Source organism: Sapajus apella, unplaced genomic scaffold (assembly GCF_009761245.1).
Source record: "Sapajus apella isolate SASKATOON/1434 unplaced genomic scaffold, GSC_monkey_1.0 scaffold13, whole genome shotgun sequence".
Taxonomy (NCBI): domain Eukaryota; kingdom Metazoa; phylum Chordata; class Mammalia; order Primates; family Cebidae; genus Sapajus; species Sapajus apella.
Genome location: NW_022436953.1, coordinates 4,948,736 through 4,976,657, shown reverse-complemented (window position 1 = coordinate 4,976,657; position 27,922 = coordinate 4,948,736). Strand labels below are relative to the sequence as shown.

Here is a 27,922-nt window from a genome sequence, read left to right as displayed (position 1 = left end):
TTCACTGCAACCTCTGCCTCCCAGGTTCAGGTGATTCACATGCATCAGCTTCCCAAGTAACTGGGATTATAGGCATATACCACCATGACCAGCTAATTTTTGTATTTTTAGTAGAGACGAGGTTTCACCATGTTGGCTGGGCTGGTCTCAAACTCTTGGACTCAAGTGATCCAACCACCTCGGCCTCCCAAAGTGCTGGAATTACAGGCGTGAGCCACCGCACCCAGCCCAGCTTTCTTTACACACTATATTATTGCAGATTTTTTTCAGCACTGCCTCTAGTTACGCATGCCACAATGTAATGAAGACACTATCAAATGTGGGATGTATTCACGAGGAAGGACAAGCAGGATAACGCCAGAATGGGTTATGAAAATGAAAGGAATGATTATTGACAGTTTTCTAAAGAAACACTAACAGAACCAGAAAAGAAACATTCAACCTGGGGAACAGAAGATATAAGCAACATGATAGCTATCCTCAAACACACAAATATGTGAAAAAGATAAAAATTATATTACTACAGAAGGAAAAATTAGAATCAGTGGGTGAACAAAAAGTCTAGTTCCTTCTTGATAAAAACTTTTTTTTTTTTTGAGACAGAGTCTCACTGTTGTACCCCAGGCTGGAATACAGTGGCACGATCTTGGCTGACTGCAACCTCTGTCTCGAGGTTCAAGCAATTCTTGTGCCTCAGCCTCCCCAGTAGCTGAGACTATAGGCCCATGCCACCAGCCTGGCTAATCTTTTGGATTTTTTAGTGGAGACGGGGTTTTACCATGCTGCCCAGCCTAATCTTGAACTCCAGAGCTCAGGCAGTCTGCCTGCTTCAGCCTCCTAAAGTGCTGGGATTATAGGCCTGAGCTACCATGCCCGGCCAAGAAAAAACTTTCTAATAGAATCAACAAAGTAGAAAGCAAGATCCTTCAAGACGTTCAATTCACCAATGATGGTGGTGAGCTGGTAGGGATTAGATGACTCCCTGCCAAACACATTTCATAAAGGATTCCTGTGTTATGAGATGTATGTGACTAGATGGTCCTCTGATATCTGGTCCAATGCTTAAATTCTATGGTTCTATAAATACACTGACATTTGCTCATGAGGCAAGCCTGGAGTTTAAATAATAAAGCTAATCAATAAATAAAGCTTTAAATAATAAAGCTAATCATGGAGGTGTGGTTTAAAAAGCCCATAAACTGTGAGGCATTTTCACTGTATTGATGCATAATACACGAAAGAAGAAGAAATTTTGTATAGTTTCTTTGTACTAGATTTAGAAAACTCCATAAAAGCACATTTCAGTCTCATTTGTTAAATACTTGCATTCCTCTTATTCTTCTAAGATTGCAAAAAATGGTTTGTTTTCATTCATCCTGTAGAAATCAGCCAATGAGAAATCAATTTCTACAAGAATGATTTTTGAAAACTCCCCCACTGAGTCAAGACAGTGGGTTCTCATAGCTTAAATGCAAATCTACATCAATGTTTATGCTTTAAAAATTCAGAGCAATACTTAAAAACAACAATAACTAGTTCTTAATATCCCTCCCTTTGGTATTACTTTCTGAGCACAGTATTTTTAAGGACAAAAATCTGGATACAAAGGAGCAGGACTTAGATTTTACAAGTATTATCTCCTCTCTTTCTAGCATGACCTCAAAGCAGGAATTACCAACACCATTTTTCCAGTGCAGTTCACTGGACTGATGCAAAACAGCTCTTGCCTTTCATATCTGCAGAGGAGAGGGCTAAGCTAAATAGTTGCTTTTTTTTTTTTTTTAAAGATAGAGTCTCACTCTGTCAACCCAGGCTGGAGAGCAGTCTTATGATCTCAGCTCACTGCAACCTCAACCTTCAAGGCTCAAGTAATCCTCCCACCTCAGCCTCCCAAGTAGCTGGGACCACAGACCAGTGCCACCATGCCTGGCTAATTTTTTGTATTTTTGGTAAAGACGAGGTTTCACCATGTTGCCCAGGCTGGTCTGGAACTCCTGAGCTCAATCAAGTGATCCACCGACTTCAGTCTCCCAAAGTGTTGGGATTACAGGTTTGAGCCACAGTGCACAGCCACTGAAGTACTTTTCAATACAAACTCCTTTCAATACTCCAGAAGAACTGCATAAAGGTCATTCTCAGTTAAAACTTTACTAACAAATTCTATGCCCAAAAATGGATGAAAATGAGGGCATACATCAACAGTGCTTCCTTAGAAGAAAAAAGTTTTTTCAAATAGATATGCTGTTTTAAGATGTACTGTAATTTACAAATTCCTACTCATAGCTTGAAAAAAAAAGATGTAATTTAAAACATAATAGAAAACTCATTCTATTATTACAAAATATTTTCCAAAAATATATGGTGGCTTTTTCAAGGAAGATTTTCTATTCATGTGCCATAAGTTGGACTAATATAAGCACAATGTTTCTTCCATATTACCTATTAATGAACTTTCTTACTATAAACACAAACTTTCCACATCAAATTTTCTTTCCAAAATTTTAAAGTCTTCTATAATTTCACCACTTGTTGAAGACATTGGATAATCAGAGCAATAAATAAAATAGCTGGGTGAATTTCGATTGGCCTGGCAATACTGCCATATAGTAGACTATCAGTTTAATAAACTATCTCAATGGATCTCTTTACCCAATACCACCTTCCCAACTTCCTGCCTCCACAAAAACAGAACTGGGACCTAACCTGATTCTTCCTTATTATAGGGTGTTCCATAAATCCCACTATTAATAATACACTAACTAACCCAAATTTATCTCCTTTGCCCACAGCCTACATTTATTTTCCAGGGTTAAGTTTGTTTGGCTCCATCAGCATCACTTCTCTTTAACACTGTCCCTTTTCATGCATTTAAGGCAACTACTTCCAACACTATCAATGAAAGCAGACAAATGGGGGAAAAAGGAATGAACTGCAAACACCTCAAACAAGAAAGGTTGCTTAAAAAACCAAGTGTCACATTCTGACAGTTCAATATTTCATAGCCAATACAAGGAATGTGCAACGATACTGCAACTTTAAATCTTTTCTTCCTATGTCAGTCTCTCTTTCTCTCATTGTAATGCCAAAGGGAACAGCAATCAGACTGGAGATGTTCAACGTGATAGAGGTCAGGACACCATCGGATCAACGTACCAGAAACACGACCTTGTTTATTTTTTTTCCACAGTATTATTGTTTACAGGGTGCTTTGCTCGTGTACCTTGTGGTTCTTAGCTAAAAGATGAAATTACAGCCCAGGATGAAGCGCTCAGGCACACATCCAATTTGTGTTTCCATCTCAGAAAACAAAAAGCTTCTAAGGCCCCTCAGGCTGCCATTCAAACTTGGAGGCTGACATTTTTAACAGCATGAACCAGAGACTGGCAGAGAGAATGATCTAATGCATTTCTGACTTGTCAATCAAAAATCTCACCTCTGCTGTCTTGTAAACAGTTGGGGACCATCTAACTACATTCATAAACCTAGGGAGAGCTTACTGCCAGCTGGGGTGCTATAGCCACATGCTCTGGCTTCTAGTCACCAAAATCATGATTCAGTTTTATAATCTCACTGTAAATAGTCCATAGGCACATTTCCAGGACTACTGGAATTGAACCAGAGTAGGAAATACAAAAGAGATTTTGGTCAAATACTATGTTATTTTCAAGCTGCTGGAATCCTATATTCATTTTATCCTCATTTTACCAATTCTCCCCAAAAAGATTGCACTGTGCTGCAGCTGATATAAATAATGACCTGCTTTTTTAAAATCTAGGGGAAATATGCTCTTATATTAAAATTTCCCTTATAGTTTATTACCAGTAACAACAGAGGTACTCCCCCGAACAATGGCTCATATAAAGGGTAGAAGCTACAACGAACAATAGCAAGTATATTCTGGTAAAACTAATCATGTACTTTCTTTTAAATATAAAAGTTACGTTCATATACAAAAGCTTTGTATTTACTAATTTGACATAATGTAGTATATATGTATGTGTATGTGTGAAACATAAAAACATAAAATGAGATTACTTTGACTGTTATTCTTTCTCTTCTGTTTAAGACCATCTAATCCAACACACGTAGAAAGTTAGACCCAATCAGGCTAAAACTTGAATTTTTTGTTAAAGAATCAAGTATGAAAATGAATACTCTTTTTCTTCATGTCAATTTTACGGGACACAGAATTCCAATTTAATTCATACCAAGCCACAGATAATAGGTTTGCAACAAAGGTCTGGAGGATTAGAACGGTGCACCTGAGAACTTTAAAAGGCAGATGACAGATAACCCAGCAGGAGAAAGCGCACTCCAAAATCCTGTTTCATTGTGATGTACTGCATCCCAAAGCCCAAATAACTATTTCAATATAATAGCCTTGTTCTTCAGAGGACTGAGAATAAGCTTAGAAAAGCTCACAACTACTCAACATCACTCCCAGGAAGAACAAACTCATGAGTATCAGCTCCCAATGGTAAAGTACTGCAGTTTTTATATACCTAAACAGCCACACGGTCAAGAGATTGTTGTTGTTGTTGTTTTCCCTCAATGAGTCATCTGTAAATAACCTGGGCTTCTCTCTTCATGAAAAATGACAAGGGAAAGAGTTCTCTGAATGCTATCTACTAAGATTCTGTAGCTTGGCAGTAGACATAAAATACCAAGTTTACAAACAACAAAACACTACCCTATAAAGCAGAACAATAGTGAAAGATGGTACAAATAGTTGTGGCAGTCACAAAACGTCCAATAATGATTCCTGAATAGCACAAAAAGAACTCCTGTGGTACAATGGCCTCTACTCGGCACAAAGATAGATGGCAATAACAAGAAGGTAATCTCATAGTATAAAGAAAGTAACAGTATTTCTCCAGACTCCAGAGAATACAGGTGTGTCTTAACTTCCCACAGCCAGAATTTGTCTCATAAGGACAGTCATCCGCAGAAGTTCCCATCACCTCTTTAAGGTTTTCATCAATTCCAACCTTTTGGTTTGTGCTTCTTAAACTGGGGCAACATCAGGCCCCCAAAGTTATTTGTATCTCCCTTCTGCCATTAGAGGTACTGTGGAAGTTAGGTCAATTAGGAAAAATCCAACATTATTCAAAACAAAACAAAACAAAAAAATAAAGCAATAAACCCTTTATCTAGAATGAAGAGTTTAATTTTTAGGACCTATCATAAAAAATTAAAAGAAAAAATTTAAGGAAATCTGACTGTCTCATAATAAGAGAATTTGGTTTACTCAAAATATCAGATAATGTCTCATTTTAACCTGTAAATGAGTATTAGCTGTACCACAGACAAATCAAAATACTCAGCAATAAAAGAGTCTGTTATTTCAAAACTTGAAATAATTATTTAAGTAACCAAGCAGGCATCTGGAAAGACAAATCAGCCTAAGATATCACTTCTATAGGCAGACTATTTCCAAATAAGACTATTTCCAGAATAAGATAAAATGTAGCAAATTCAGGTCATCTCTACTTTTCTCTTTTTTTTTTTTTGAGACGTAGTCTTACTCTGTCACCCACGATGGAGTGCAGTGGTGCAATCTTGGCTCACTGCAACCTCCGCCTCCTGGGTTCAAGCGATTCTCCAACCTCAGCCTCCTGAGTAGCTGGGACTACAGGTACGTGCCACCCCGCCTGGCTAATTTTTTGTATTTTTAGCGGAGACGGGTTTCACTCTGTTAGCCAGGATGGTCCCGCTCTCCTGACGTGTCCTGACGTGATCCGCCTGCCTCAATCTCCCAAAGTGCTGAGATTACAGGTATGAGCCATCGCGCGCAGCCAGGTCATCTCTACTTTTCTTACTGAATGTATGTAAAAGTTGTAAAGGCAGAAGATGATCAACAGATTTCAACATTGGCTAAAATATTTTTAAAATCCATAATTACATTCTTTTTAAAAGAAACAATCTTTAATATATTTCCAACGTTTTACACATGCACTTTTTTTAAAAATACAACATTTAATCATCGGGTTGACCAGGAAATGTAATGCTCAGTCTAGAAACAGCAGCAGAAGTAGCGAGAGACACGGAACTTTTATACAAAAAAACTTGCTGCTTACAAAACATATGCAAAAAAAACCTTAAAAAAAAAAAAAAAAAAAAAAAAACACGAAAAAACCTAGAGACTAAAGGCAGCATCCCTGCTAATTTTCACCTACATTAAGAAAAAAAAAATCTTATAACTAATGTTCTTTATTTTCCTTTAAAAAAAATTACACATAGGCACAATTTGCTGGTGGCTTTTGAAGAATAAGCCAGGTTTCCACAGCATCTGCCTCAAGTGGTGTGTTTCGATTTCTCCACATTTCACAGTTTAGGCATTTTTTTTTCTTTCTTTTCTGATAAAGTGTATGTTTTGTTGCTTGCTTTCAGGTTTTGTTTACTTTCACACGTGCCCTACAGGGTTGTGGGCTTCACTCAGGCCTGGGTGGACCATGAAATGCACCATCTGGGGGTCTCCGACCACGCCCGACACCTTCTCTTCTCTCGCTTTCAAACAGGCAGCCTTTGGGGTTCAGGTTCCGCTCTCGCACTTGTTGCTTCAAGTTCAGGATGACCAAGACTGCCTGGTGCGGAATGAGCAGTTTGGTCTGAGGCTTCTTGCTGTTGAGGTGCAGTTGGCACATGCGCCCCAGCTCCTTAAAGGCCTTGTTGATGTCGAGGACCTGCAACCGCTCCCGGGCCTTATTGGCTACCTGGCGCTCCTTCTCCCCTTCAGCCTTCTGCTCTAGGGGGATAAGGTCGCCCCCTCGTCTGGGTCTGGACTGGTCCGGGCCTGGGGGGGCCTTCAGCTCCTTCTTCTTTTCCTCCGAGTGGTTGGCAGCCGACGTGTTCTCATTATCCTCCATCTCCTCCCGCTTGATTTCGCAGGCGGCAGTTGCTGTGGCACCTGCTAGCCCCAGCCGCGGAATGCACCATCTGGGGGTCTCCAAGTTAAGAGTCAGGAGGCCGGGAGAGGTAGGGGAGGGCGCCTAGCTGGCTGGGGAGGGCCGCATGGTTGTGCAACACATGCACTTTTAATTCGGTGCTTAATCAAGGCTTAATTAAGAGAGGGTCACTTTCGGCCGGGCAAAGGTGGCTTTCGCCTGCAATCCCAGCACTTTGGGAGGACGAGGCAGGTGGATAACCTGCGGTCAGGAGTTCGAGACTAGCCTGGCCAATTCGGTGAAACCCCATCTCTGCTAAAAATGCCAAAATTAGCTGGGTGTGGTGACTCATGCCTGTAATCCCAGCTACTCAGGAGGCTGAGGCAGGGAGAATTGCTTGAATTCAGGAGACAGAGGTTGCAGTGACCTGAGATCATGCCACTGCACTCCAGCCTGGGCAACAGAGAGAGACTCTATCTCAAAAAAATAAAAAATAAAAAATAAAGAGAGACAGAGAAAGGGTCATTTCAGTGTGCCTAATGATTTCCATCTTTTCTCTAGATTGCTGCTTATCACTACCAGCATTTTAATTTTCCCAGTGTCTATTATGTTATAGAATAAGGATAAAATGCAATAAAATAGTCAAATAATTGCACAAATATATGCTGCTGTGAAGATAAAGATGTTGATATCATTGAAACTGAACTGTTAACTGGCTGGCAGTGCCACTATATAATAGCTTGAAATGTACATTTGTTCAACAAGAGTCCAAACTCTGCATACAGGATCTACTTCCAGGGGGACCATCATAGTTTGAATTGAATAAAAGCCAAATGTATGAAATTTGAGGACTGCTCACAAATCAGACTCTGCATATTTTTCATGTGTAAATGTGTGGTCTTTGGAATGGTTAATTATCATTCATTCTGAACACAGAACATGTGTGTATGTATAGGTACTACTAGTAATAACTCAATGCTTTCTTGCCTCCCACCCTATATATGCTACAGTATTTGATAGTTTTCTTCAAATTATCTGTCCATTCATTAATTCAGCAAAAGTATCAACTACTATACTGGACACTGGAAACATGAAATGAACAAAACACAGTACTGCTCTCAAGGAACTCACAGTCTAATGGGAGAAAGGGACAAATACACAAACAACTATAGTAGCTTATCAGTGCTATAACAAGGGTATCTACTGCGTGCTCTGGGTACATGTTCTGAGTGGTTTAAGGGAGAGAAGGTAAAGATCTGGGAGGACTTATATCCTAGCTCAACTTGAGCTGAATCTTGAAGATTGGGTAGACAAAGGCAGAGAATACGTAAGGGACAATAGGTGTTTGTGGAGGGGTTTTCCAGGTGAAGTAGAAAATTATACGCAAAGACACAGATATATAAAAGAACACTGCACTTTTGGGAACTGCAAAATTTGAAATGACTAACAATTATATGAGAGGGAGGTGGTGATGGGATATAAGCGAAATTCAAACTTCGTTCAATTCAAAAACATGTGAGCAGCTATCAATGAGATAAATTTCAGTGACCAAAATCATTGATGATGAATGTAGAATTTGGGCAAGAATATGATATAGGTGAAATTCAGAAATTACTAGTATTACTCAAATGGTAATCTCTGGGAGGACATTTAAAATACTTACTTCCTTCTTTTTTTTCTTCTCCTTTCCCCTAAACACATGATTTTTAACCTTCTTTCTACTTCTCTGTATTTTCTACAATTAATGTTAAATGTTTTAATTTTATCTTATGATTTAATTAAATGGTAATAAAAATACTTTTTTTTTTTTTTTGGAAGAAAGAGAGAAAGAAAAAAAGAGAAAGAATTAAAAAAAGAAAAAAAAAAAAGAATGAAGGAAAGAAGAAAGAGGAAGAGGGAGAGAGAACGGGGTGTTGCTTTATTGCCCGGGCTAGAATGCAGTCTAAAAATGGGTATGCTTGTAATTGTGTTTAATAATAGAGACATAAAAAAAAAAATGAGGGAAGAAAATAATTAACAAGCAGCCAACCAATATTTCATTTAAACCTGTAAATAGGTGTGATGTAGTACTGATAAGAGTGTATATTTTGTGTATTTAAAGTGGAGAGTTCTATAAATGTTAATTAAGTCTACTTGTTCCGGATCTGAGTTTAAGTCCTGAATATCGATGTTAACTTTCTCACTGATCTGTCAAATATTAATGTTGAAGTCTCCCACTATCATTGTGTGGGAGTCCAAGTCTCTTTATGAGTCTTATATATCTGGGTATTCCAGTATTGGGTGCGAATATATTTAGTATTTATAAAATGGTATTTTATAAATACTATATTTAAGTATTTATAAAAATATTTATAAAAGTATTTATAAGTATTTAAGTATTTATAAAAATACTTAAAAACAAAACTTATTTGGGCATGTGTGTGTGCACAGAGGAACACATGGATGGATAAGTCATTCCAGATCAAAGGACACTAACATGTTAATTTAACAATAATCATCTTAAAGTGTAAGGATTATGGATGATACTCTTGTTTACATATTTACCAAATAATACACATATTCCATAATAAACAATAATTCATTTTATTAGAATAAAAAATTTCCCCACAAAACAAATAAAAAAAAATGTTTGCTTTGTCATTCCCTGCAAATCCCTAAGGGGAGGGGTGTAGCTGGGATAAATACAAGTCAAATGTTAACATATGCACAAAAAATAACTAAATTTTTTATTATATAGAAATTGTGCTATACTGAAATTATTCATATACAACAGAGCAGGCATCAGCTACAGACTGAGAACCATTTCTGTTACAGGATAATTTTCCTTATTGGTATTGTTTTTTAATAGAATTTGAATGTTAATGTATATTCAATTCGATAATCCATATTCCTCTAAAATCTCGATGTAAAATTAAGTCTTTCATATATATACTGAATAATGCTTAATTTTCCTAGTATTGTTCCATTTTAACATTTCACTTTGTACATGGTAAAATTTAGTAGACTTGTAAGCATTCTTAAGTAATAAAATACAACATATCTCCTAAATTCAATACAATTTCAGCCTCTGACACGGAACTCTAGCTAATGAGAACACATGGACACAGGGAGGGGAACATCATACACTGGGGCCTGTCAGGGGTTGGAGGGATAGAGGAGGGATAGCATTAGGAGAAATACTTAATGTGGATGACGGGTTGATGGGTGCAGCAAACCACTATGGTACCTGTAGTATACCTATGTAACCAATCTGCGCATTCTACACATGTACCCCAGAACTTAAAGTATATTTTTTAAAAATATACTTTTCACCATATTGGTCAGGCTGGTCTCGAATTCCTGACCTCAGGTGATCCACCTGCCTCAGCCTCCCAAAGTGCTGGGATTACAGGCGTGAGCCACTATGCCTGGGCTATTACTCAGCCTTTTTTTTTCTTTCTTCTTCCTGAGAATATACCAAGTAATATTCAGCTATTTTTACTTTATTGCTCATTCTCATTTAATATTATAGATTATAGGTATCACCATTTGCTGGGGATGAGCAAATGATTCCACAAAATATATCTACTGGCAATCAACAAATCTTAATTACTCAGTTTCCAGGATAAATCAATGGAATGATGAAAACAAAAATATATTCAAACTAAACATATCCCCATAGAATCTACCTTGAACAATTTTTTTCAGCATTTTCCCTGTCACTAGTTTTCAAACCATCTCAATACTATGGTTTCAATTTGAGCTACTGGGAATAATCCAACAAATTCAGCAATGATTCCATAGCTCTTCTTTATTGTTGTAAGAATTTTGACTTACAGTGCTTCAAACTTACTAAAATAATCCAATGATTAAAAAAAAAAAAAAGGCCATGAAGACATTACATTACTGAGACATTTCCTTTAGTAAAAATGAGTATTTCTACTGGGACAACCATTTTGAAGAACTGCTTGATTGTTTCTTTTAAAGTTAAAAATACACTTACTCTTTGACCCAACAAATTCCACTCTTAGGCATGTACCTAAGAGAAATAAAAATACATGCCAAAATGAGACTTATAAAAAACTGTTTATAGTAGCTTTATTCATAATAGGCCAAAATTGGAAACAATCCAAACACCTATCAATAAATGAATGGATAAACTAATTGTGGTGTACTAATATAATGAAATATATTTAGCAATATAAGAGAACTACTGATAAACACAACAACATGGATAAATCTTAAAAACATTATACTGATTGAAAGAAAACAGACACAAAAGAATGTATACTATATGACCACATTTATATGAAGTTCAAGAATAGGCAACACTAGTCTTGGTGACAAATCAGAACAGTAATTGCATATGGGAGATGGGTAGACTGGAAAGGAGTATAAGGGAACTCTTGCAGATTATGAAACTGTTGGGTATCTTGAAATTGAAGTAGGTTACACAAAAGTCATTTGTCAAAACTCACGTAAGACTACACTTATGATCTATCAATTTCACTCCATGTAAATTTTACTTAAATAAAAATCTAAGTAAATAAAATAAAACCTAAACCAGAAGGATGCAAATGCACTAAGACTGCTATAGTTCCAGTAGGTGGGCACAGAAGATACTAGATTCAAATCCAGTTTCTGCCTGACAACCAGCACTATCAAGCCTGTGTGTGCTGAACCTGACATAGAACAAATTATTGCACTGATAGGATAAAACCAGTACATAAACCCATTTTTGCTATATAAGACATAATAATAATCTTGTTGAGGCCAGGTGCAGTAGCTCACGCTTGTAATCCCAGCACTTTAGGAGGCCAAGGTGTGCATATTACCTGAGGTCAGGAGTTAAAGAACATCCTGGCCAACATGGCTGAAAATCCATCTCTATTAAAAATACAAATTTAGTAGAGATGGGGTTTCAGCCATGTTGGCCAGGCTGTTCTTAAGCAGTGGTTTTTCACAGGCACTATAGCCCTGAACTCCTGGGCTTAAGCAATCCTCCCACCTCAGCTTCCTGAGTAGCTGGGACTACAGACATGGACAACTGTATCTGGTTCCCGCTCATTTTGTAAGTGTCTTTTGAAAAGCAGAATTTTAAAAGAGTGAAGAAGTCCAATTTATGTTATTTCTTTTATGGTTCATTTTTCTGTGTCTTAACTAAGAAATCTCTGCCTAACCCAAAGTCACAATGATTATTTTTGGCACATTTTCTATTAGTTTTATAAATTTTAACTCAGATTTAGGTCTATGATCCATTTCAAGTTAATTTTTGTTATACAGTGCAGTGTAACAGTTGAGGTTCATTGTTTTGCACATGGATATCCAATTGTTCCAGCATAATTTGTTGAAACAAACTGAGACCAATGGATTTTAATAAAATAACTGAGGAAGTTCACTGATAAAGTTTCAGACACTATACTGCAACTAATCTTCAAGAGACTGCAACTACCTGAAAATGGTATTAAAATATCTTTCCCAGCCAGGCACAGTGGCTTACGCCTGTAATCCCAGCACTCTGGGAGGCCGAGGTGGGTGGATCACCTGAGGTCAGGAGTTTGAGACCAGCCTGGCCAACATGGAGAAACCCCACCTCTACTAAAAATGCAAAAATTAGCTGGGCATGGTGGCATGCACCTGTAATCCCACCTACTGGGGAGGCTGAGGCAGGAGAATCGCTTGAACCTGGGAGGTGGAGGTTGCAGTGAGCCAAGATCACACCATTGCACTCCAGCCTGGGCGACAAGAGTCAAACTCTATCTCAAAAACACAAAACAAAACAAAAACAAAAAACTAAAATATCTTTCCCTTTCAAACTATATATCTGTGCCAGGTCAGATATTACTCATACATGTCAACCAAAATAACAAACCACAATAGATTGAGTGCAGAAGCAGACATGAGAATCCAGCTGTCTTTTCTTAATCCAGACATTAAAGAGATTTGTAAAAATGTAATACAATGTTAGTCTTAATATTTTTTGAAAAATATACTTTTCATAAAAATATTATTTTCATTACTAATTATAGTCTTTAGGTGAACTAAAGCATAATTTTTTTCTCAATTTCTATTATAAATACGGTGAATATCAACAGATATAAGCCATATAAACAAAAGCACTTTAGGGTCCTAAACAATTTTTTAGGGATTTAAAGATCTTGGGTCCAAAACCAAGCTGCCGTCATCTCTCTCTTCAATTATTGAAAGTATCCTTTTTATAGCCAGAGTAGCACATCTAAATGCATCTTCTTATAGCCAGAGTAATGCAAATCAGATCAGGTAAAACATATGTTTAAATCCCTTCAGTGACTTAACTATTCTTAGCATCAAGACTAAACTACATACTTTGAATGGTCCACCAGACCTGAGTGATCAAACTTCCCCAGTCTTTTCTCACTTCATTCCCCCATTTCTCTTTATTCTATGAAACAACAGTCTTGTTTTCAGCAAGGTCCTTAAATGCACTAAGCCTCATTGGCTCTTGGGGCCTTTGCACTGACTCTTCCTTAGGCCTGACAAGTCCTCCTTCTCCTCCATTCCTTCCTGTTATCGAGTTAATTCCTTCTCATCCTTCGGATCTTAAACATTGACTACCTGATCTTCTTTACCCCAACCTTCAGGTTAGACAGGGTCCTTCTTTTATAGGTCCTTACAGCTCCTTCTACATTTCCTTCCTAGAATTTACTGGCTTGGGAGATTACACTTTTAGAATTATGTGATTTAATAGCTTTCAATCGTTTCACAAAATAGAAATATAATAAACATCTATATAAGTATGTGAACTATTAAATAAAATTTTGCCAAATACCCAAGATCAATAGCTCTCATCAGATTCCCAAAGGGATCCATGACCCCTGTGTAGTGAAGAATTAATCTTTACCAAAGAGAGGTCAGGTCTTTGCTCTTGGCTACTGTAAAGTGGTCTTTAGGACCCTGGAACTTCTTGTCTGGTAAGTTTCTCCATTTGCCTGAGAGCTTTAGCTACTGGACAAATGTGATGCATGTTGGGGGCACTAAACCACACCTGTAAGTTTCAACACCAGGAGGAAATAAGAGACTAGAGGTCAGCCATGTGAGCAGTACGTGACTGAGCAGCAATGAATATGCTGGACATCAAAGGCTCAGGTGAGTTTCATGGTTGGTAATACTCTGTGTGTATTGTCATACACTGTAGCTGGGAGGCAGTAATGCCATCCATGACTCCATAGGGAGAAGATGACAGGAAGTTCTACAATTGGATCCTTCCCAGATTCTGCCCTATGTGTCTCTTCTGTTGGCTAATTTTAACCTGTGTCCTTTCCCTGTAATAAACTGTGAGTATAACTGCTTTCAGTGAGTTCTAAGTCCCTTCCAGCAAGTTATCAAACCTAAGAGTAGTTGTGGGGACCTCTAAACATGAAACTGGTTTCTGAAGTAGGAGCAGCCTTTTAGGAACTACTGTTCCTTCAGACTCTGCAGACTGGCTAAACTAATTGCAATTCCAAAAAGGCAAAAACAAAAAACAATACGCTAGACTACAAATTCTTCAATGGCAGAACCTTGTCAATATGATAATGTAGTTAAAAATACAAGATACAGCCAAGCACGGTGGCTCACATCTGTAATCCCAGCACTTTGGGAGGATGAGGCAGACTTGGGAGGATGAGGATCACTTGAGCTGGGAAATTCGAGACCAGCCTGGGCAACATGACGAAACCCCATCTCTACCAAAAATACAAAAATTAGCCAAGTGTGGTTGTGTGCCTGTAGTCCCAGCTACTTGGGAGTTTGAGGTGGGAGGATAACTAGAGCCCAGAGGCAGAGGTTGCTGTGAGCTGAGATTGTGCCACTGTACTCTAGCCTGACAACAGACAAGACAGACGGATGGGAGGAAGGGAGGAAGGGAGGAAGGGAAGAAGGGAGGGAAGGAGAGAGTGAGGGGAGGGAGGGAGGGCCCGGGAGGAAAAAAGGCTGGGCACGGTAACTCACACCTGTAATCCCAGTACTTTGGGAGGCCGAGGCAGGCAGATCATCTGAGATCAGGACTTCTAGACCAGGCTGACCAACATGTCACCTCTACTAAAAATACAAAATTAGCCAGGTGTGGTGGTACATTCATGTAATTCCAGCTACTCAGGAGGCTGAGGCAGGAGAATCACTTGAACCAGGAGGTGGAGGTTGCAGTGAGCCGAGATCTCACCATTGCACTCCAGCCTGGGCGACAGAGCAAAACTCCGTCTCAAAAAAAAAAAAAAAAAAAAAAAAAAAAAAAAAAAGATATTTCACTTTGAAATAAATAAGCAGTCTCAGGATATCAGTTACTCTCCAATAATACCAATAATGTTTGTAACGATGATGATAAAAGCAATAACCATCACACCATCACTGCATGCCCTTACCATAGTATCCGTTTACAGATAAGGAAATAACTAGTTCAGTATCATACCACTAGTGACAAAGTTAGTATTCAAGACTTGATGTAGCTATTTTAGAACCTACATGCTTTACTATATTATATCTCATAGTATAAGCAAAGGAAGTTTAATATTAAATTTTGTAAATGAAATGAAGATCTCCAGCTTTATGATCACTAAAATAGCATCACTGAAGATTAGCAACTCTTAGCACAGGTTAGGAATGTCGAAAACGTAAGTTCCCCTCTTTTAGCTGAAATTTAGACATAAGCATTCTGACACTTATAGCCTATCTTTGAAATTCTTCTAAATAGATATGAATGACACAGGTTAAAAGCAGGCAAATATTAATATAAATACAAATTTGTTGTGTATTACTATAAAATGCTCAACACAAATTCCAAATACCTGAGATAGATAAGATTCAACAAAGAAAACAATCACATATGGTACGCTAATCTGTAAGCAATAAGCACCAAGCTCTTTCCTACATTTTTCTCTGCAATTTTCCACATTATTCCTCTGTAAGTTTCTCTCACATCCTAGAACTGACATGTTAGCCTCTAAGAAAGGCTGAGGGGGCTGGGCATGGTGGCTCATGGCTGTAATCTCAGCACTTTGGGAGCCAGAGACAGGTGGTTCACTTGAGGTCAGGAGTTTGAGACCAGCCTGGCCAACGTGGTTAAGACCTTATCTCTACTAAAAATACAAAAATTAGTTGGGCATGGTGTGGCATGCCTGTAATCCCAGCTATTTAGGAGGCTGTGGCAGGAGAATCGCTTGAACCTGGGAGGCAGAGGTTATAGTGAGCCAAGATCGCACGCACCACTGCATTCCAGCCTGGGCAACAGAGGGAGACTCCGTCTCAAAAAAAAAAAAAAAAGAAAGGCTGAAGGGAACTGGAATCTGTTAATCCATGAAATACCAGCTAGACTTTCTCAAGATGAGTATTGTAACCAAAGGTCTCAAAGGTTTTCCACTTAGAAACTAGAAACATTAATCAAGATATAAATAAAACAGTTGTTATAAAAATATATAGATATATTTAGTAGTATAATTAACAGTAGATAAAAGAGTAATCCTTTAAAAAAAAAATAAGAAAATACTCAGGTAACTGATTGTAATTGATTGATTATACTAATTGGCTTTATGTAGGTCCAGAGCAAATATTACATATTGAACTGCTATTTATTAAGATTACTTTAAAATTTACTGTCACACTTCTACTAGATCTGAAAGCCAACAGTCAAGCTTGTACTATGTCTATTTTGGTAACCAATCACGATAAAAATGTCTTAAGAGTGGATCAGTCTGGATCTACATTAAAAACTAATCATTAAAGGAGTACTGAGTGATGGGAGACACAGGAAATATGAAGGAGAAAAGGTGAATATAAGTAAAGCAGGGGAAAGGAGGAGGAACATACTAATGAATTAGACACACACACTAATGCCCACAAATAACCCACAGAGACAGAGAAAGTACCTGGAAAGCTGTGAGTGCGCCAGTCCCTGGGTTATACAGGCATCGCAGCGAAGGCATGCTGTCCGCCAGGCTGGAGCAGCCCAGCCACAGAGACCTGGGCATAGAGCACTGCAGAGAGAGGACAACTATGAGATGGGACAGTATGAGACAGGATGGCACAGATTACAGGAATTTTTAAGGCTTGGCTGAATGCAATATTCCAGTTGCTGCTGACCTTATGATAGAAACACCTTTAAGAAACACACTACTTAACTGGTTCTAACCCCAGAGAGAAACCCAAAAGGGGCAGTAGTAGCCAAAAGGCAAAGGGGAAAAAAAGAATGTATCATTCAAAAAACCAAACAATTAGTCAAAAAAAAATTGTCCCTATTCTTCCATGTATGAGTCTAAAGGAAATCTACTTCACAATCCAGTTGATCAATTATTTTCCTCTATGCACCTCAACTCAGCTCCCATAAACTCACCACAGGGTGTAACACTGTGCAGACTAAGCAGAAAGACAGGGAGTTCACAGAAGCATTACAATATTAGGAATGGTAAATTAGAAAACAAAACATCACAGTTAGGTTGTTTTTATTTTTATTTTTTAGAAGGAAAAGAAAAAGTATTGTATCCCTACGGCTTTGACAGCAACAAACTCTGCACCGTTTGCATATGTTTTATATATCTTGTTAGTTTGCTATTCATTAACCAAAATGCACAGTCACCATAGCAGCTGCCTCTCCATCTCCAGATGGATTAGGGGTGTGTGGGGGGAGTATAAGGTGGAGAGAAGAAACAACACAAACAGAAGGGAAAACAACAACAAAGAAAGAGAGACAGGGATAGGGAGAAAGGAGAAAGGAGAAGGGGGAGTGGGGAGACGGGCAGAGGAGGAGAGGGGGAGACCCAGAAAGCTGCTGGTTTTAAAACCTTCTAAACAAAAAAACAAACAAACAAAAATACCTAAGAATGTACATATACATATGGTGTATTCAGTAGCCAAAAAAGGTAGAAATTACAATTTCTAGTAGCTCTAAGTAAATAATACTAGTATTACTGCACCTATAAGCTTTATAAGAAACTATACCTTTCAAAACTATTTTTACATTCTTCATGTTTCTCTAAAAGTATCCCAGGCCGAAGTTTCATCCATCAACTTAAGTGCTATTACAGTCTAATAATAACAACTAAAAAACTAAATACCTAATTGTGGCACATATAAAAACAGGGATACATCTTGTAAAATATAGTAGTCAATATAGGTAACATTAAACTTTAAATTACAGACTTCAGAATATTTTATATTGTCATAGACTTTTTTCTCCTTAAAACAATATAGTTGTAGAACTATTGGGAAGCAAAATACGGTATTCACTGTTTACACCATCTAAAATTGATAAAAGGACAATGAGAGCCGTGCAAAGAGTTTGTGCCTGTGGTCCAAGCTACTCAGGAGACTGAGATTGATGGACTGCTTGAGCCCAGGAGTTCAAATCCGGCCTGAGCAGCACAGCAAGATCCTGAGAGAAAGAAAGAGAAAAAGAAAGAGAGAGGAAGGGAGGAAAAGAGGAAGGGAGGAAAAGAGGAAAGGAGGGAGGAAGGGAGGGAGGGAGGGGGAGCGGGGGGGGGAGGGAGGGAGGGAGGGAGGGAGGGAGGAAGGAAGGAAGGAAGGAAGGAAGGAAGGAAGGAAGGAAGGAAGGAAGGGGAAAGAAATGGGTTGTAAATAAATCCAAAGGAGATCTGATCCAGACCCCCTGCTTTTATATCATTATCCTCACTTTATTTACCACCCATAGGACTAGGCTTAATACATTATCCTCATTTTATAGTTAAGGTGACTGATGCCCAGGAAAAATTAAGTATTTATCCATGAACATAAATTTACAAAGTAGGGAAGCAGGGATTAGAGTCTTGGCCTGTTGCTTTCTAGTGCAGAACTCTTCCTCATGCCTCCATCCATCCCTCACTCACAGACACTGGACTTCAAAAGAAGGGTATCTGCTAAAGGCATCATCACTGGATAACATGCCAAGCAAAACAGCTAAACTGCTCTGAATTACTCCAGCAATCTCCCAACTTTGTTCACTGTTTTCAACGTTTCTTCACCTCGAGCTACAATCCATTTTATAAACAGCAGTTAAACAGAATAAATAATTGTCATCACTTTGTTACGTCACTCTCATCAATAATTCATAAGGACGCCTTATATCTACTATACGAAATCCAAGCACTCTATCAATCTGACATTTCCCCACTGCCAACATCAGCTCACCTTCTCTGATCTTCCAATTGGCCCTGACACTCTAGCTAACTACCTACCTTGAACTTTGTTTAAATACTCATCCTACCCCTATGTCTTTAAACTTATAATTTCCTTCTCCCTCTCACCCTACCATTTACATCTATATCTCCTTAGAATTATGTATACTAATTTCACTCTCTGCCAGTGGTTCTTAATAGCAGAGATTCTCACATTGGAAGGAAAAGGCAATAGAAAGAGAATCCAGAAAACAGGGTTAAAAAAAAGCTTCCTTCCCGTTGAGAATCACATTCTACTTATATTACTGCTCTACAATGTAAGTATTAAAAATGCTTTGGGCTGGAGCAGGGGCTCACACCTGTAATCCCAGCATTTTGGGAGGCCCAGGCAGGTAGATCCCCTGAGGTCAGGAGTTCAAGACCAGCCTGAACAACATGAAGAAACCCTGTCTCTACTAAATATACAAAATCGGCTGGGAGTGGTTGCGCATGCCTGTAATCCCAACTACTCCAGAGGCTGAGGCAGGAGAATCGCTTGAACCTGAGAGACAGAGGTTGCAGTGAGCCAAGTTTGCACCATCGCACTCCAGCCTGGGCAACAAGAGTGAAACTCCGCCTCAAAAAAAAAAAAAAAAATGCTTTGCTAAAATAGTTTTTAATATTGTAATCATTTATTCAACAAATACTTATTAAATGCCTTTCTTGTAGTAGACACTGATTGAGCCAGGTGTGTTGGCTCAATCCCGTAATCCCAGCACTTTGGGAGGGCGAGGCAAGTGGATCCTTTGAGCCTAGAAGTTCAAGACCAGCCTCAGCAATGTGGGAGAACCCATCTCTACAAAAAAACAAAAAATTTTTTAAAAGCTGGGGATGGTGGCATAGGCCTGTGGTTCCAGCTACCTGGGGAGGCTGAGATGGGAGGACTGCTTGAGCCCAGGGAGATCAGAGCAGCAATGAGCGGTGATTATGCCACAGCACTCCAGCCTGGGCAACAAAGCAAGACCCTGTGATAGGACAGGATAGGACAGGACAGGACAGGACAGAGGGGAGGAAAGGGCAGGGGAGGGGAGGGGGAGATGGGGGAGAAGAGATAGGGGAGGGGAGAACAGAGGAAAGGGAAACAGAAGAAAGAGTGATAGATAGAAAAAAAGAAAGAGAAAGACAGGGGGAGGAGAGGGGAGAAGAAGGAAAGGGAGGGGAGCAGAGGAGAGAAGAGGAGAGGAGGCGGGGGAGAGGAGGAGAGGAGACACTGTCCTGGGTACTAGGGCTAGAACAATGGACAAAAAAAACCACAAAAATCCCTGTCTTTGTGGAACTTACATTCTAGTGACTTTCTCTCAACCTTAACTTTTATATTAAAAATCCTTGGCCAGGCGTGGCTCATGCCTGTAATCCTAACACTTTGGGAGGCCGAGGCAGGCAGATCATTTGAGGTCAGGAGTCCAAAACCACCCTGGCCAACATTAGCCAGACATTGTGGCAGGCGTTTGCAATCCCAGCTACTCAGGGGGCTGAGGCAGGAGAACTGCCTGAACACAGGAGGCGGAGGTTGCAGTAAGCCTAGATCGCGCCACTGCACTCCAGCCTGGGTGATAGAATGAGACTCTGTCTTTAAAAAAAAAAAAAAAATTATTAACATAAAAGTAACTCATTGTTATAAGAAATGCTGTATATATGCAGTTGGTTAAGGTTCTGTGTATGCTGGGTAGAAAAAAGTCTCACAGTCATTTGGAAGGAAAGATTGAGTCTGAGAAAAACAGAAGTCAGAAGCGGGAGTAAATAAAAAGAGCATGAAAACACAGGAAAAAGACAAAGGAAATAGTGGAAGAAAATGGAAGAGGCACTGGAAGATAGTTTGTCACTTCTGCTTCCCTCACAAGAGCGCAAGCGGCACATATACTTTTAACCATACTAAAGCTACCTGCATGACATACAGCAAGCACAGCTGGGTCTAGAAACCAACCAGAACACTTTCATTCACAGACATGGGGCTCTTTTTTAAATTAAAATATACATATTTATTTCTTTTTGTGAACATTACTTGGTAAGTTTTTAAGGCCTTCCTCTTGTGAATGATTTATATCCTCCATTTTATATAAAAATTTGCATTATTTTTGTAGTATGTACTTGATACATTATTATCTGAGTTTACTTACCGTAACTTATTCTAACACTCTTCCTCATTCATTTATCCCTATTCTCCATCAAAACTACTAACAACTAAGAATTTGAAAGGGCTTACCCCATCCCCTTAAACTAAAATTTCAAAAGAAATTTATAATCAATAATGAGCCACATACACCCAGGAAAGCCACTAGATATACTGGTGTGATTTCCAAAATAGCATTAACTTTCAAACACCACACAGAGGATGCATTCCCGATTATTACAAGACAATTGGTGTGGGTATGAAAACTGCACTTGAATATAGTCAGATCTGCATATTACCATAAGATTTTATATATTATGACTCAATTTAAAAACTAATTTTCAAATTGGTTTGTATTGTAACAATTAATCTTATCCATACTGCTAAATTCCACTTAACACTGAGGAAAAAAAATATAATTACAAAATAAATGGAGTAGGCAACTTTTACTCTACTTCTTTCCCTTCTATCTTCACAGGTAGAAGCATTTTCTAAATGAAGGGGAAAAAAGCAAATCTGGCCAATGAGGAACAGAGTGCAAATGACTGCCATTTTAGTTACTATCCTTATTCATTCTACACATTTCAGGGCCATTCTGATTGGTCAGTTTCTGACAAATATGTAAGACGTTTTCTGTCCTTCAACATTTAAAGTTGAAGGACAGAAAACATCCTTGGATTTTTTCAAATGTCTTTTGAATTTGGATTGTTTTTGTTGTTTCTCCTTGTAAATTATATTTGAATTCCTAACATTTTCTTTCTATACTTATTTTATTTATTTATTTGTTTTTTTTTTGAGACAGAGTTTTGTTCTCGTTGCCTAGGCTGGAGTGCAATGGCGTGATCTTGGCTCACCACAACTTCTGCCTCCCAGCTTCGAACCATTCTCCTGCCTCAGCCTCCTGAGTAGCTGGGATTACAGGTGCCCGCCACCACACCCATCTAATTTTTTGGTATTTTTAGTAGAGACAGAGCTTCACCATGTTGGTCAGGCTGGTCTTGAACTCCTGACCTTGTGATCCGCCCACCTCGACCTCCCAAAGTGCTGGGATTACAGACGTGAGCCACTGTGCCTGGCCTCTATGCTTAATTTTTTTCCCCTTTCTTTCCTTTTATTGAGACAGGGTCTCACTCTATATTGCCCAGGCTGGAGTGCAGTGGCATGATCACAGCTCACTGCACCCTTGACCTCCTTGTTAAGTGATCCTCCTGCCTCAGCCTGCCCAGCAGCTGGGACTACAGGCATGCACCACCACACTTCGCTTAAAAAATAAGAATAAAAAAAAGCAGGTTCTAAACTAAGCAGCAACTACACATGATCTTGTTTAAATACTTAACTTCTATTAACTGTTAAATAACTTGTAAATCACCTACTCCTTAAATGCAGTCTCAAAAGCTACAAGTTTAGTTAATAGATATGCCTGCCTCCTACACAAATCCACCCCTGCACAGCACATATTAGTTTCTTCAGCTCAGTTCCCACCTAACCTCACCCCAATTGACTCTCCTATGCAAAATCAAAGAAAGTTGAAGACTAACGATCTATTATAATTGTTATCCAACTGAATGACTTCACTAGCTTTTAAAAAGCATACACGGCACAGAAAAAAAAAAAGACTGAACATGTTTTCAACTACCTGAATCAGAGAAAAAAATTGAAATGCTGCAATACAATAGTAAATACATGGAATCAACACAGGTACCCATCAATGGAAGACTGGACAGAAAATGTGGTACACACATACCATGGACTACTATGCAACCATAAAAAATAATGAAATCATGTCCCTTGCAGAACATGGATGCAGCTGGAAGCCATTATCTTAAGTGAACTAATGAAGAAACAGAAAACCAAATGCCACATATTCTCACTTAAATGTAGGACCAAAACTTTGGGTACATACAGACATAAAGAAGGGAACAGACACTGAGGAATACAAAAGGTGAGGGGAGAAAAGGGCTAAAGGTTGAAAAAACTGCTTATGGGTACTTTGCGCTCTCTACCTGGGTGACAGATTCATTTGGACTCCAAACCTCAGCATCATGCAGTATACCTTTGAAACAAACCTGCCCATACACTCTAATTTTAAAATAAAAGTTGAAAAAAATATTGCAATGAAGGGCCTTCAGTGCTTCAAGAAGAATATAGTATCTAGTGCCCATCAGGTTCAATGGCACAATTCATTTACACAGAGAACACTGAAAATATTGACTCTTCCCCCTTCACTGGCTGTCTGGAGTAATGTCACAGATTCTCTTCACTGATAGCCCGCAGGCAAAGGGCTGGCCTCAGCATTTACTATACGAAAGCTGAATGACAAAATCTCCTAACTCAGGTCCCTGTTGGTCAACTTCTAGGAGTAATAGAAGCTATAATAATCAACAATAAAAAGATTGCTGTACTGAGAGTTTACGTATCCTTAAGCCATGGAATAGAAGTATTCCCTTTTCACTACTATATCAACTAAGAAATTCAGAGAGCTATAGTATTCCATAGTCATTCAGACTTTACCTACAAATCCAATGATTGCCTCTTAAGAATCCCAATTCAGTTCACAACAAAAACAAAACTCCTACCTGTCAGATAGGGAAATCATATCCACCTGGCCTTATTAAGTACAAGGTTATGGTAAAACTAAAATAAAGATTTTTTTTTTTTTTTTTTGGAGACAGAGTTTCGCTCCTGTTGTCCAGGCTGGATTTCAGCTCACTGCAACCTCCACCTCCCAGGTTCAAGAGATTCTCCTGCCTCAGCCTCCCGAGTAGGTGGGACTAGAGGCATGCGCCACCAAGCCCAGCTAATTTCTGTATTTTTAGTAGAGATGGGGTTTCTCCATGCTGGCCAGACTAGTCTCAAACTCCTGACCTCAGGTGATCCACCCACCCCAGGCTCCCAAAGTGCTGGGATTATAAGCTGTGAGCCACCATGCCCAGCTAAAATAAGGATTCTAAAAGCTACAAAGTGCAAAAGAAAAAAATGTAAGTGGCATCATCACCAGGAATAGGCTTCCGTGAATGTCACTTGCATTTCAAACTGTTTTGAGAAGCCATTATAAACTATAGATCATAGAATAAATGTATTTACCCACCAATCAAATATGTATTTTTTCATTACCAAGTGGGCACAGGTGGAGTACAAGAAGATAACTACAATTTACTGGGAATAAACTGTCTGCCAGGCATTGGACTAGATCTCTTAAGTACATTATTTCATTTAAGCATTACTATCTTTTCAAAGAATTATTAGTATTTTCACTTTAACAAGAGAGTACACTCAAGTTTAGCAAAGTTATAGTGACTAAATAATAAAGGCAGAAATAAGACTCAAATGTGTTTGTTTCCCAAAATCCACAGACTCACCACTGCAAACACCTACTCCCAAGTAGTTTACACTCTATTTCAAGGAGATAAATTACTAACAAATAGCAACTACAAGGAAAAATTTTTTAATGTAGCAAATTGTGTTAGACAACAGCTGCTATAGAAAAGCTCAGTCACAGAACTTTAATTTTATTGTACCACTTGTTACTATATGTAAGTTAATTATATATTTGCTTCCTCTATCAAGCTATCTTATCCTTTTTTGGGGGGTGGGGGGAGACAGAATATCACTCTATCACCCCAGCCAGATCTCAGCACACTACAACCTCCACCTCCTGGGTTCAAGGGATTCTCCTAACTCAGTCTCCAGAGTAGCTGGGATAACAGGCACGCATCATCATGCTCGGCTAATTTTTTGTATTTTTAGTAGAGATGGGGTTTCACCATGCTGGCCAGGCTGGTCTTGAACTTCTGACCTCATGATCCACCTGCCTCGGCCTCCCAAAGTACTAGGATTACAGGCGTGAGCCATCACTCCTGGCTGTCTTATCCTTTAATCTCTAGTGTCTCTCATAGATGTTCAATAAATGTGTGCTTCAGAGAAATCAATGAGAACTACATATCAAAGAAAAGGAAGCATTGTTTGCTTAAAGAATAGTGAAATTACTGATAAAATAATACTCCTTGGTTACATTACTGATACTGATCTAACTAGACTATAAGGTCGGTGTTGGATAAACTCCTCAGCGATTATCCGTATAACAAACTAACAAGCTCTGTTAGTTAGCTTTGTTAGTCAAACTAACAATTCATTGTTCTGCAATGAATTGTGAACAAGCTCTTCCGAAATTCATTCACCTGTGTAACAAACTAGTAAGATAAATAAGACCCAAAGACGGTCAGGCAAGGTGGCTCCCACCACTTTGGGAGCCCAAGGTGAAAGGATTGCTTGAGGCCAGGAGTTTAAGACCAGCCTGGTCCATATAGCTAGACTCTACCTCTATTTTTGATAAAAAATTTAAAATAAAAAGATTTAACTTAATTAAAAAAAAATAGAGACCAGGGGAGGTTAAGCAAATTACAAGTTGGTAAGTACTTAGCAGCAAAGATGGGATTCAAAACTAGATATTCTGACCATCTAGAATAGTGTTGCATTAAAATGGCACTTTAAAAGGTAGATATGGAGTTACTTCATTTATTAAGAAATGGGAAGCCAGAAATGGTTTAGGGGCACGGGACTGACTATATAAACTAAAGAAAGAAATCCCATCCAAGAGGTTATTATATTTATTAAAGTAATGGCCATGGAGAAGATGATGTACATCAAAAGAAGGATCAACAGGACCCAATGACTGATTATAAACATGGGCGATGAGTCAGAAATAACGTCAACATTTCAAACTTGAATGACTAGAAGAAAAGTTGTGGTAGTGACAGACACTGGTAAACTGAAACTCGTTTGGAGGGTCCAGGGAGTAACTAAGTTCAGAAATCATGAATTTGATGTGATAATAAGCCTCTATTATGCAAGAGAAACATGGCATGAAAACACGGGTATAAACCTGTAATGATTACAGAGATGTGGGAGCAACTGACTTCTATGTAAGTAATAACGAACTAAAAGCATTTGTTGTAAAAATACTAATGAGTTTCTCAAAAATAAATTTAATTGATATCTCTTCCCCTTCTCCTTTCCTATGTGAACAATTCATTTCAATAGCCATTAGGTGAGTACAGGCAAAGTAGGCATCAAGCTGAGTGGCCGAGTTAACTACAGTGGCCCAAAACAGACTTTTAGAGTCAAAGTGGTATGAGAAGGGTATCCCCAAGAGGGAAAGGGATGGGGGTACAGAGTTTTAGGGCCTAAGCAGAGTGATAAGAAAAATCTGCTGGGAGGGAGACCCAGCATGAGGTGATAGAGCCCTAATGGAATGAGGAAGGCTTCCACAGGAACTGTACAGCAGTGAGCAGGATAATGAGGATGTCCACCTCAACACAGGGCAGTGGAGGGTGGGGGATGGTAGTGAGGGTTCCCCATGTTGGCAGAAGAAGGCATGCATTAAGAGAGGGTGAGGCAAGCCTCGTGCTGTGGCTCACACCTGCAATCCCAGCGCTTTGGGAGGCCGAGGTGGGCAGATCATGAGGTCAAGAGATAGATACCATCCTGGTCAACATGGTGAAACCCATCTCTACTAAAAATACAAAAATAAGCCAGGTGTGGTGGTGCACACCTGTAGTCCCAGCTACTCGGGAGGCTAAGGCAGTAGAATTGCTTGAACCCAGGAGTTGGCGGTTATGGTGAGCTGAGATCACACCACTGCACTCCAGTCTGGCAACAGGACGAGACTTTGTCTCAAATAAATAAATAAATAAAAAGCAAAAAAAATAAATAAATACAAATAAAACATGGAACATTAATTAAAATGCATATTGGAATTTTGCTTTTGGCCATAATGTAGTAATAGTTATCAGACTAAATTTCATGCAGAAAATTATAGAAACGAAATAAAATATAGAAAACGGAAAGCATGAAAGAACAACTAATATAGCCAAAACTTTAGGGGCGAAGATCCCATGCAGAAGGGAAATGCATTACGGTTAACCTGACATTCTGTGTGTAATTTTTCCCCTGAGGCATTTGCTGACTCCTAAATTTTACATGCAGAGAGCAAAATGCTGAAAAACCAAATATGAAGTCTATTTCAGCAGTCTCATGATGCTGTGAAGCCAGAGACTGGAGTACAGACTGTATATAGGACAAGGTACCCTGGTTTAAAAAAAAAAAAAAAAAAAAAAAAACCTCAGGCTTTCAATTGACACCATGGAAGGGTTACATGAACCAAAAAAATGAAGGGCACCAAAAATAGAGATGCCTCTATTGAACCAAAGGGATATGTCTGTGAAAAGAATATTAAACACGCTGTGAAGAATGATTTCAAAGTCTCCAACATTTTCATTTAAAAATAGCTCTCAGTGAATAATTATGAAGCATTCAAAGCAAAGGGATCAAACGGCTAAATTAAAAAACAAACAAAAACCAGGGGAAAAGGCAAACCATAAAGTGGACAGACTCAAAATGGCAAAAAGGTAGAAGTAACTCAAGTCTCCATCAGCAGATGGGTGGGTGACTAAAATCTAGTATATGCATACAATGGAGTATTACTCAGCCTAATAAAGGATGGAAAATCTAACACATGCTGCAACATGGATGAACCTTGAGGACATTATGCTGAGTGAAATAAGCCAGTCACAAAAAGACAAATACAGTCATGTGACACAACAAAGGGGATACAGTCTGAGAAATTCGTCACTAGGTGATTTCTCGGCTGTGTGATCACAGTGTACTTACACAAACCTAGAAGGTATAATCTACTACATGCCTAGACTACAGGTAGAGCATATTGCTCTTGCGCTACAAATAGGGACAGAATGTTACTGTACCAAATATTGTAGGCAACTGCAATACAATGG

The 27,922-nt window shown here is 38.8% G+C and overlaps 2 protein-coding genes across 9 annotated transcripts in view; both read right to left on the bottom strand.

The window, feature by feature from the left end:
* Nucleotides 1-27,922, bottom strand: part of BTRC (beta-transducin repeat containing E3 ubiquitin protein ligase) — a 193,104-nt gene that overhangs the window by 112,415 nt on the left and 52,767 nt on the right. For 5 of the 8 annotated variants that reach the window (XM_032281367.1, XM_032281359.1, XM_032281364.1 and 2 more), the window contains exon 2: nucleotides 16,742-16,849. The exons of the other annotated variants lie outside the window; for them this stretch is intronic. In XM_032281367.1, coding sequence (XP_032137258.1) covers nucleotides 16,742-16,849 — 108 coding nt within the window. The remainder of the gene's footprint in view (nucleotides 1-16,741; nucleotides 16,850-27,922) is intronic. 8 annotated transcript variants of the gene reach the window in all.
* Nucleotides 6,193-7,194, bottom strand: LOC116553823 (transcription factor 4-like). Its single transcript, XM_032281368.1, is given in 2 exon segments — nucleotides 6,193-6,529; nucleotides 6,531-7,194. Coding segments are annotated over 2 exon segments (462 nt in total). The 5' UTR covers nucleotides 6,867-7,194; the 3' UTR covers nucleotides 6,193-6,403.